Consider the following 11413-nt stretch of genomic DNA (forward strand, 5'->3'; position numbering starts at 1 on the left):
ACATTTGGCCTATTAATTTTTTTTAAAGAAAAAATAGAAAATAGCGAAAAGAAAGAGAAAATGTTTCTCTTTCTTTTGGTTTGTGTCCGGTAAAAAAAATTTCTCCCGTCTATCCCAAAAATTGATCCCGAGATTAAAATTTTGACTGAATTTTGACAAAATCGAAAATCGGCCTTAATTTTTTAAGAGTAATAGAAATGTTTGTAATAAACGACGATAAATAAAAATCACGCTTTACCCGCTATCAGTTTAAAAGTTACAAATTTTTGAAAACCGTATTTTTTTTGCGGGTTTTCCCCGCGCGCGGAGTTGAAGGGGTGCGCGCGCACCGCGCGCGCACCCCTTCAACCGGCGGATAAGGCGCAACCATGGGAGCTACTATAAGGAGAGCTACTGTTCTTAAAAAAACAAACAAATATTATTCTAAATTTGCCAATTGGCAAGTATATTTGGCAGAAATACTGTCATGTTCACTTTTTGGAAGCTTAAAAATTCGATTTCTTAATGTGGTGGGTTTCAGAGATTGGATTTTTATGATAACATGTGATAAGGGAATAATATTTGTTTGTTTTTTTAAGAACAGTAGCTCTCCTTATAGTAGCTCCCATGGTTGCGCCTTATCCGCCGGTTGAAGGGGTGCGCGCGCGGTGAAAACCCGCAAAAAAAATACGGTTTTCAAAAATTTGTAACTTTTAAACTGATAGCGGGTAAAGCGTGATTTTTATTTATCGTCGTTTATTACAAACATTTCTATTACTCTTAAAAAAATGAAGGCCGTCTGAGCGGCCAGATTTTGTCAAAATTCAATCAAAATTTTAATCTCGGGATCAATTTTTGGGATAGACGGGAGAAATTTTTTTTTACCGGACACAAACCAAAAGAAAGAGAAACATTTTCTCTTTCTTTTCGCTATTTTCTATTTTTTCTTAAAAAAAAATTAATAGGCCAAATGTTAAATAAATCGTAAAAACACGCATCTAAAAAATTAAAAAAGGGAAAATTTCGGGGATTTATTCCTCAGCTCCTGCTGACCGGAAAAATTTTTCCTTTGGCAAAAGTAATCTTAATAACAATAAGAACCCACAGTAAAAAAATTGTGCAAATCTATTTTTTTTGCGACGGAAAAATTGAACTTGTCATGGAATGACCCTAATGCGTTCTTTTCCTCATTCACTAGAACATCTTCAAGAATGTAATGAAAATACAGAGAGGGACTTCATTGCCTTCATCAGGCCTTCATCACAACGTTTGGTAAACAAGCGACGCGACCGTAACATCAAGACCTTAACGGAACAGCTAACATCCGGCGCAATTCAGATTTATGAGTTTCTCGATGTGGCGGAAGAATTCTTCGAACCCGATCAGGTAACTCTATTCTCTGGCAATGGTTAAATTCAACTAGAATACTTTGTTCTTTTCTGTTATAACAGCCAGAAGTTCTTTTTTTCTAGTTTTTAGCTTTTTTCAGTTCTTTTTTTTCTAGCTTGATAGAACGGTCGATGGGCTGGCCCGTCCAGCGCCAGAAAATGACGATCAAGAAGGCCAGGCTGGGATAGTTGCCGAAGAGCCAGCTCCAGCTCCTCGTCAACCTGTTCGTAGACGCCAGCTTTCAGCTGAAAATATCGATGAAGTTCCAGCTATCCCTGCTTTTATTGCCGTACTCCAGTCGCTCAAATTTTCAATTATTTTCCCTGAATTACTTTTATTTATTCACCAGTATGATCTGTTTTCTTTCCTCATCTGACCCATAAAATTAAATTCGAATAAAAACAAATTCAGCTATCCGTAATCCGTTCTCTGTTCAATCACTCTTGCTAAAAATGCCTGGATGTATTAATGATTGTTTTAAGATCCTTTTAAAGGATATTTTAAAGCTGAAGTGTGCGATCTATTCTAGAGTCGGTAATCCCTACAAATGATGCCACTTTGTTTAAGTGTGGCAGAAAAGATGGTTTGGAAAAAGAAAATTTTTTTTAGGTAAATTAAAAATTTTGGGGGTTTTAAAGCGGGGCTTCAAGTAGATGTTACTATAACATGATTAAGCAAGGGGTCTTTGGTTGGGAAAATATTTCGTTTGCAAAAATTACGGGGACTTGTGTCTGGGGTTTAAAGTTAGGAATTGTTGGCACATTTTGGAAAACGGGGTCTTGAGTCGGGATAATATTTAATGGCGAAAAATACAGGGACATTGTGTCGGAGGACAGGGACTTAAAGTCGGTAATATATGAAGACATTTTAAGGCACGGGGTCTTAAGTCGGGGTTACATTAAATTAAAAAAGACACAGGGACCTTGCGTCGGGGGCTAGGGGTTTTGCGTTGTCCATTAATTAACAAATACAAATATTTTTTTTTTATGTTTGGCGTCTTGCGTCGCAACGTGGGGATCTAAAGTCGACCTCCCTGGGGTCTAAAGTCGACCCCCCCTGGGGTCTTATGTCGAAGGGGTCTAAAGTCTCGCTCCCGTTTCGTCCCATACAATGCGTTGTTGACCTTCTTGATTTTCTCCTCTGCTTATCTGAATATTTGCACAATCATGTCCTTTGTATATGTACTTGAAAATATACTTTATGCTGGTAATGGACGCGCAAAACTCTAGATTGATGTGCGAGTTGAACTTTAGTGAAAGGTAAGAGTTGTAAGGGACGACCCAGCTATTATCCACTCGATGACTGCTGCTGCTGTTGTTTAGCGAGTAGCTGCGACCGGTATTTCTCCTCTGATAAGTAGGATATCCATTTCCGTTGATAACCGTTACTTCCGCAAATGGTTTCGGAAAAGATTTTGTGCACATGTCACCATCCATGCAAGGAGAATTGCGATTAATCTCTTTTCCGCATGGACCGTGAATCATGTTGCTCATTACAATCTTGTGAAGTCTTAGGCTCTTAACTGGATCCGGAATCTCAGCACAAATTGTCTTGTCTATATCGTCTTCAGTCATTGGGACGTCACTGGCATCTACCCACATTAGTAGATGGACATGGGGTGAACCGCGCTTTTGGAATTCAATGACATGAATCCTTACAACAATAATCTCCAAAATTTGACGTTCTTGAATGTCCTTTATTAGTTCTTTTAGTTTCAATTGATAAACTATTGAAACAATATCTGGCCTATTAGATGGAATTTGATAAGCTTCAATGCTCTCGGTGATCTCTGGCCATTTCGAGTTACATGTAAAAGTAAGGAAAAAAGTCGGCTTTCCAAATTTTCCGCAAATAGCCATCGCATCTTGGTACCCTTGTTTCATGGCTCTTGGACTTCCAATGAAAGATGATGGTAAAATAACCGATGTTCCGACTGTCATTTTCTCACTTTCAGCTCGAGTATTCAAATAATCCATAAGTCCATTGTACTGTGCGACATGTAGATCTGCCTGATGAGTCTGAAGATACTTCACTTGATTAGCTTCAACTTTAACGTACGAATCAACTGTCCATTGCTGAGTTAGAGGACCACCATATAAAGCTGCATTGAAGTATCCACGAATCGACATTCTACTACTATAGTACTCGCATTGGGTAATTCTTGACCGACGATTACTTCTTCTGAGTACAGGTGCATCAGGGTCTATATGAAGGGAATCTTCCGGTTTCAGTTCCGGTTCTACAAAGTCCGGTCCAGTATTTTCGGCAGCATCCCTTACAACACGAGCTTCTCCATTGGGAAATAGGAGGGGATAGGTCATGGGATCGCACATTGGTTTTTGGGTATCGATTCGAATGAATCGATTTCCTCTTTGTGGAATTAGGAGATGACCGCGTATATCTCTATTTTCCGGTGGAGCCCCATCAATGCTTTTGAAAACAACAGCTATTTCTTCCGGTGTCGGGCTATTGTAACGCCTTTCATCCTGTGTCCGACGGTCGTTATGGAAATTAATTTCCATGGGCATCCTACCCTCCATTTCATCAAGAAGATCCTCCTCGGTTTTCATTTGTCTCATGTTTTTATACACGACAGCATAGGGATTACATTGACGAAGAAGAGAATCTAATTGCGCCATCAGAAAAGGGTCACAACGACCGTTAGCATGGTTATTTGACCGAAATTGGTTCGCTTGAGTAGAATCGATGAAGTACAGTTGTGCGTACTTCGAAGCGGGATGATTTAAAGAGTCTTCGTTTTGGTATCGAACGGCTGTTGTATCGTGATACATCTGTCCATGAATTCGGAAACAATATGGGCCTCGACCTGGTAGATAGCCGATTTGTGCTCCCATTGATGCAAAGGCAAGAGCATTGTTGTAATTTCTTATCATTTTAATAAAATGTGGTGATTTTGGATGATTGTTAGTAAACAGATGGTAAAGCAATTCAGGGCAACCTTTAGGAGGAGGAAGAATGACTTTTCCTTTTGAACAACAAATGCTGAATTTTTGATCAGACGCTTTCTCTCCTTTAAAATGTCTTGCGCCACAGTAATTACAAATTTCATCCATTTTCCCAGAGTGATGAACAGGAACAGAATCTTCGTTCTTCAATAGTTTCTGAGCAACCTGGTGAGTTTTAGTTACTTTATTACTTCGATTTTGTGCCAAATATTCCAAACGATGTTGTTGCTCTTCTTCCGTTTCTACAATAACCATTTCTGCATGGTTCTGAGCCTCGTTTGATTGCCGTAAATTCAACATTTCTTCTTGATCTTCATCGTTTCCTAAAAAAATCTGAGCCATCCGTACTCTATTTGTTTCTTCAATTTCTTCCATTTCTTTATCATATTCAATTCGTCTATTATTAATCATATGCTGTCTGTTAGCTTCTCGCTTTCCTTCCGCTTCATTCATTATTTCATTGTCGCAAACATGTTGAGGCTCTAAGCTATGTTTCACACGCGTGGCGACTGTCAGTTCAGAAGATCCAATATTGCAGGCATTTTTTTGATCGTCCAATCGTGGTTCCTGACTATCTTGCCTTTCTGATAGAAATTTTTGCCTTTTCGCTTTTCGTCGTTCTCGTACGTCCAGCAATCTCTTCTCCCTAATATCAGGTAATTCTGCAGCTCTTTTTTCACGCAATTTAAGATTTTTTGCTGCCTTTTGTTCTTCGGTAGAAGAGGTGCATTTTTTTTTAAATCAAGAATAGCTTAAAACACTTTTATCGGAACTTAAAATTTAACACATAAATCACCTAAAACACTTTTATTACACGTAAAAAACAGCGCAAGATTAAAAGATAATAAAGATATACAAGAGACAATGTACTTGCGTATATTACTGTGGCACCAGTCACACATTTATTTGAGTCGCACATTTAGCACAGTACACAGATCATAGAGCATATTCGCCGTTACCTCCCTACACGAGAACATAGACAAGAAGGAGGAAATAGAAAGCCCCCCCCCTTTTCCAAGTTGTCTCCCTACCTAAACGTTGCCAAACCGTCAGACGCCCGGTGTCGTCACTTGCCTAAAAGGGGGAAGGGGGTAAAGCGGGTTTGCCAAATGGATAGCTGTTTCCAATAAAAGAACCTTAAAGAATTTTGACATACCTTAGCAATGTATTATATACTAAAAGCCATTCGACCTTACGGCACTTTACGTCAGTTACCCGTATGATTTCACGATGGCTATAACTTGTAAAATAAATAACTAACACGCACGTCACTGGACCGACACCGTTGCTATATCTCTATTAGCTGCCTTTGCTTTTACCTCACTCTGCCATTGAACTCCCAGCCTTGGCGTACCGTATGGCTTCGCGGCAGGGCATTAATAACCTGTCAGTAAGGTAAAAGGAAGGTGATAACTAAGAAAGTTAGCTCTCCAGTGCTGATTTAACCCGTTGACGCGATGGGTGGGGAAAGGAAAGGATGTTGGAATACTACCTTACTTTGGAAACGTAAATCCAGACCATTTGTAGTAGTATTGGAACTCCCGCTAATGCACCAATAACCGATTTTTCTTGACATAAGAATACAAAAAATTGGAAATAAAATACATTGTTAATAAAATATGGATAAAGAAAAAAATTTTAAACATATATTTATTCGTAAATAGCATATACTTAAAAAAAAAACATAAAAATGTAAAAATTTAAATATCTAAGCATCACAAAATTTTAATTCATTGCAACGTTAGAATAAGAACCGTTTTCACATTAGTAATGGCGTAGTCCAATATGTTATCTCATTTAAAAAAGAAATGTTATGATTGTTTCCCAAAATTTGATAGACCGTTCCTATCTTCTCTAATTCCACAATAAAATAAAAAGTGTACTGCCTTCTTGAAATTTAAGTCACTGTTCAATTATAACAATTATTTCAGTATATTATAAGTGTACAAAAGAAAACAGCTTCTTAGTTTTTAAGAATAAAGTCCAATTAATAACCTTAAATCTAAATGAATGATGCTATTATCTAAGCTAATGAAAAAGGAACGGTCTCTCAAGTTTATAGGAACGCAGTCAAATTTCAATTTTTTTTAGATGAAGTATAGTTACTGTGTTCCATAAACTTGAGAAAATAACATGATAAATTTATAGGAATGAAGTTTAACTTATAATTTTCTTCTTGAAATAAAAAGTAGTGACTGCGTTTCCAAAGTTTGAGAGAATGAAGTTGAATACATTCCATTTCCAAAAATTAAACTTATATAAAAAAAAGATAAAAAGCATATTCTCCCAGCATTAAAAAAAGCAGTCCATTTAATGAATTGCTATATAAATTATTTTTCCAAGTTTAAACAAATTGAAAAGAAACAGTCATTCAAATTTATAAGAACGCAGTCCAATGTCTAATTTACTTATTGAAATGATAGTTGGTGACTGCGTTCCAGAAATTTGAGAGGATGTTTCAATATTGGCTTGTTCCTTAAAAATAATAACTGGACTTTATTCTTTAAATTTATGAGACCATCTCTTATTAGTAATTTAATCAATGAATATGTGCAGAAAAAAGGAAAATGTCTCTTTATTTTCAGGAACGCAGTCAACCAATAACTCATATCTGGATTAACCATACTCTTAGTTTTACCATGGTATAAGAGCTTAATGGTAGGGACACTCCTATCCCTGAAAAGTGTCGTCGTTTTCAGGAATGTAGTTGGCGCTGCTAAACAACGTAGTCGAGATTGTTAGGGAAGTATAGGAAAAAAACATGTTTTTCGATTTTTTTTTTAGTTTTAATGTTTTCATAGCTACCAAAATTTTTATTCCTATAGAAAATAGCTTTATATGTACTGTTCATTTTTCAGAAATGAATTAAAATTAATATGTAAAAAGTTATGAATTTTGAAAAATCGCTCTTTTTACCAACGGGGTTTTGAACATTTTTGGCGCGTATATAAGGGAAGCTGGGTTGGGCAATTTTCCCCATAAGCCCGCCAAATGGTTGCTATGACTCTGGATTAATTATTGGGTTCTATGACTCTGGATTAATATACAAATTAGCATTTAAATGAGATATTAAGATTAATAAGTTAACATGAATCAATTTCATTATGTTACTTGCAATTAAAAATACGTTTTTTGGTAAAATAGTTACGTTACGTATTTCTATTTAAGTTTTTAAAATTATTAGGTATTGATATTGGCAACTACAAGACAAAGGATCGATTTTTAAGTAATTAAGATGGAGACGCGTCGTTGACGCAAGTTAGCGAGGTTTTCTTTGTTCAAAAAGTCCCCTTAGTTGCTTAAACATCCATATCGATCGGTTTAATTCATTTCAGTTTTCAGTTCTAAGGATACAGTTCGTCGTCAAGAACATCTCGAGTGTATGCAGTGGTAAGGTATTTTACGAAATATGTAATAGTACAAATATGTCAGTTTAACGAATGAATTTTTTACTTGTAGGTATTGTCAGCTGAAAGTTCATAACTTCAACATTACCCTACTAGTCATCCACACTATTTTCAAGACCTGGGTAATACACCAACATTAAAGTTTAGAGTGTCTATACCTTAGTACTCTGTGTTATGTCTATAGGTATCACAATACGTATCACCACTTCAACTAATTCTAGTCATCCCGTTGTTCAACTGTGAAGCATCTGCATAATATTGAAGGTATTATTTTTATGGACAATCTTTACAATGTCAGTGTATTAATTCACTGTCGTGTGTTTTCTCTAGGTATCATCGTGTGTTATCTCTAGCAACCACCCTGACCTGTTGTGGAGTGCCAATGAAAAGCATTTACATATCTCCAAGATAACGAGTTGCACTGATAAGCGCCAAGTAAGCCTTTCTGGTTAGTCAATTTTGAGTGCTGATTGCTTCGTCTTTAGGATGATTAAGCGTAAACTGAAAGTATTTGTTTGTCCGCGACAAACAGCACGAAGAATTAGATCTGCTATCACTGATCAAAATAATGAGAATTGGTAACGAAGTTACTGACAACCGTCCCGAAACAGAACGTTATAATGTTGATCAGGCTTCTGGTATTAATGTACTGGAAAATATTGATGCCAAAATAGTACATTATGATGTTCGAGATGGCGATGGTGAGGTTTCTGACGAAAGTCTGTCACTTGAACTTGGTGAAAGTACTTCATCTACTGGCGACGAAAGTGTTAACGATTCTGATTTAAGCGATATTCCCTATTTCGGGGTCTTAAATTAAGCTGCAAGAGCCCAAATAATTGCGTTATCATTGAAGGCGAGTCACGGTTTTAATTTATAATTTCGTAGAACAAATGGATGGTCAGGTTCTTTTAATTGGCAAACGTTTTTTGATTTGCGAGAACCTTTATGACTTCAATGGACTTCATTCTACAGCGCTCGGCGTTGAAGTTGTCAACACTCTCTCTGGAGCCCTTGAAAGTTGGCCTATGAATAGTGTATTATTTAAGGCCATGAAAATTCCCATTATTCATAATAATTCATCCATTGAAAGTTTCGGAATTGTCTCGTTAATCAACTTTGGTTTAGGATAAAGTTTTTGAAAATCTTTCGAGGTAAAGAATATTATATTTTTGGTTCACATTTCAATACATTAATTCTCATTTATTGATACAGGCAATATCGATCCGCCGTGGTGAAACTCATAATGGAAAATACTGGATATATGAAAATTAACAAAAATATGCATAATTATATCCTTTTCATAAATTGCTTTGTTCACCAATAAATTTCAGTACAAAAAATTTTTTAACCGCTTGCATTTATGATTCTTTTTCTATGGTTGTTTCAATAGCAATTGTATTCAAGATGAAATAGTATGTGCTACACAGATGTTGTATAGTCAATTTTAATAAAAAGTAATACGCTTGCATCGTATCAAACAGATATATGAAGTCAAGTTTTCTACGAGATTTCTCTAAGATAGATGTTACATATATCTAATTGGTATGAAATGCCATACATCTTTACGGTATCCTGTCGATACCTTAGAAATGTACAACAGCAGATAGACATGTTGATATCTATAAGTTATCTGCAAGATAACACATTCTACTTGGGCAGAAAGCAATCAATCTCCAATTCTATTGAACTTAAGAGTAAATTGTCTTCTCTCCTGTTTCAAGAGCATTCCAGTGCGTCATCTAGTAATCATTTCATGAGGCGCGACATTTAAAAAACTACACGATAGAGGGAAATGAATTTTGGCGCGAATTTGAGCATCTTTTACTAAGAATATAGAAAAAAAAAAAAAAAATAAAAAAATTCAATAATGGCGTCTCAAAGCTTTGAACCAGTAATTTTTTCTCCCGAGAAACATGTTTCGAACGATGATTTTGATGACGAAAGTATTATTTATAATATATTGTCACAAATACCGTTCACAGAAGATAACAACGAATATATTGTGACCGACTCAATTGGAAAAACCACCATTGAAGTAAACTCGGAGGAAGTTTATAAAACACCTAAAATGAATGAAAACCAAAATAAAACCAAAGAAACAAAGAAAGAATTAAAAGAAGAAATTAAAAATGAAGAAAGAAAACTGGAAAATGAACTAAAAGAAAAAAAAAGACAAATAGATCTAGAAAGTCTAGAAATAGAATATATGTTGAGAGAAATAAAAAAGAAGAAAAATGTAGAGGAACAAAGAACAAAGGAAGCTACAGAATCATAACGTTACAGGAAATTACCTGAAAATCAAGCTATTTCCATTCTAAATGAGCTTGAGAAAAGAAATCAAGAAGCGAGGAATGCTGTGCAACTATAAGTGTTCTTAGAAAATTTCAATTTAATCAAAACAATTTCCTACGGTCCATCAAAATTGTATTTAGATTTACTTACTTGTATTTACTTACCTTAATTTTAAGGGACCGTTCCTTTCACAAAATATTATTTAGCTGTGTTAACTGTCAAGAAAAAGGACGTCCCCTCAAAAACTAACATTATACAGTTAAAATTTATACGTCAAACATAAAAATTTCTTTCTTTTATTTCTTTTATGAAATTCATATTTACAATGAAAATGTAGTGAAAGTCAAGATACTGTTCCATATTTTTTTCATTAATTACATGAATTAATTATGTGTTTTGTAAGGAACGGTCTATTGAAATTGTTGATTTGTTTTATTCGTAGAACTCATTTCACAATTTCAAGAGACCGTTTCTTTTTTAATTAGATGTGTTAATACTAAGAATCTAAGAACGGTCTCTTGAAATAATGTATAAAATCGACAATCAAAACATTCAACTAAAACAATAACCAACAACTTCAACTGGCTCTTCCTTTTTAAAAGTGTCATTTAGTTCTGTTAGAGTTTAAGAGCAGGGAACGGCCTCTTAAAATTGCATTACCTATTTGGTATTGAAGGAAGAGAAAAATTTCAAGAGACCGTTCCTTGTTTTTCATTAATAACACAACTAAAGATTGTATTTTGAAAAAACGGTCTATAGAAATTGCTGGTTTCTTGGTTTTTGGTGTTAAATTTACATTAGAATTTCAAGAGACCGATACTTTCAAAAAAATTTATTTATTAAAAGAAATTTATAACTAACTAATAAACTATAAAAATAATAATAACTAACTAACTAATTTTGAAAAAAACATTATTTAAAACATTTCTTAATACGCTAAGCTATCTTAAAAACTTACCTCTTTCCCGTTTCAAAAATCTATAACTTTAAAATTTTTAAAGGGCCCAAAATCATGCCGTTACAACGGAGAGGTTAGTTGGGATGGCCAAGGAACATGCTCATCTACTAAGATGCCAGCGAGCTGCTTTAGAGCAATCAGAAAAGATGGCAGCATCTGCACGTCAATAAAAGTATGCCTTTTCCCTTTGGTTAAATGTTGTGTATTTATTGATGTTTTCTGAATAAATACATGTTTCGGATTCACTTGATTATTTTTTCTTAAAGTTAAAAGAATATTATTAAAAAAATTATATTATTTTTATTAGAAACAGCAATTTCCAATCAAAACCTTGTCTACTGCATCCAACAATTAGTCGTCCAAAAGCCTCATCCCGCCATTTACCTTAGCCAGTAGGCGGCAACTTACAGCCAATCACA

At 35.1% G+C, this 11413-nt stretch overlaps 1 protein-coding gene and 1 long non-coding RNA gene across 4 annotated transcripts; one reads left to right on the plus strand and one right to left on the minus strand.

The window, feature by feature from the left end:
* Positions 1–2447: 2447 nt before the first annotated feature.
* On the minus strand, positions 2448–4787 carry LOC116927524. Its single transcript, XM_032934563.1, has one exon. The coding sequence runs from the start codon at positions 4785–4787 to the stop codon at positions 2448–2450; it is 2340 nt and encodes a 779-aa protein (XP_032790454.1).
* Positions 4788–7574: 2787 nt separating this feature from the next.
* Positions 7575–8858, plus strand: LOC116928167. Of its 3 annotated transcripts, XR_004396991.2 has the most exons (5): positions 7575–7724; positions 7794–7863; positions 7926–8005; positions 8072–8176; positions 8717–8858. It is a non-coding gene; the product is annotated as an uncharacterized LOC116928167 (long non-coding RNA). The 3 variants fall into 3 exon arrangements; XR_004396987.2 differs by lacking the exon at positions 8717–8858 and having other exon boundaries at positions 7575–7729; positions 8072–8412; XR_006648636.1 differs by lacking the exon at positions 8717–8858 and having other exon boundaries at positions 8072–8412.
* Positions 8859–11413: the final 2555 nt, after the last annotated feature.

Source organism: Daphnia magna, linkage group LG7 (genome assembly GCF_020631705.1).
Source record: "Daphnia magna isolate NIES linkage group LG7, ASM2063170v1.1, whole genome shotgun sequence".
In the NCBI taxonomy this organism is placed as follows: Eukaryota; Metazoa; Arthropoda; class Branchiopoda; order Diplostraca; family Daphniidae; genus Daphnia; species Daphnia magna.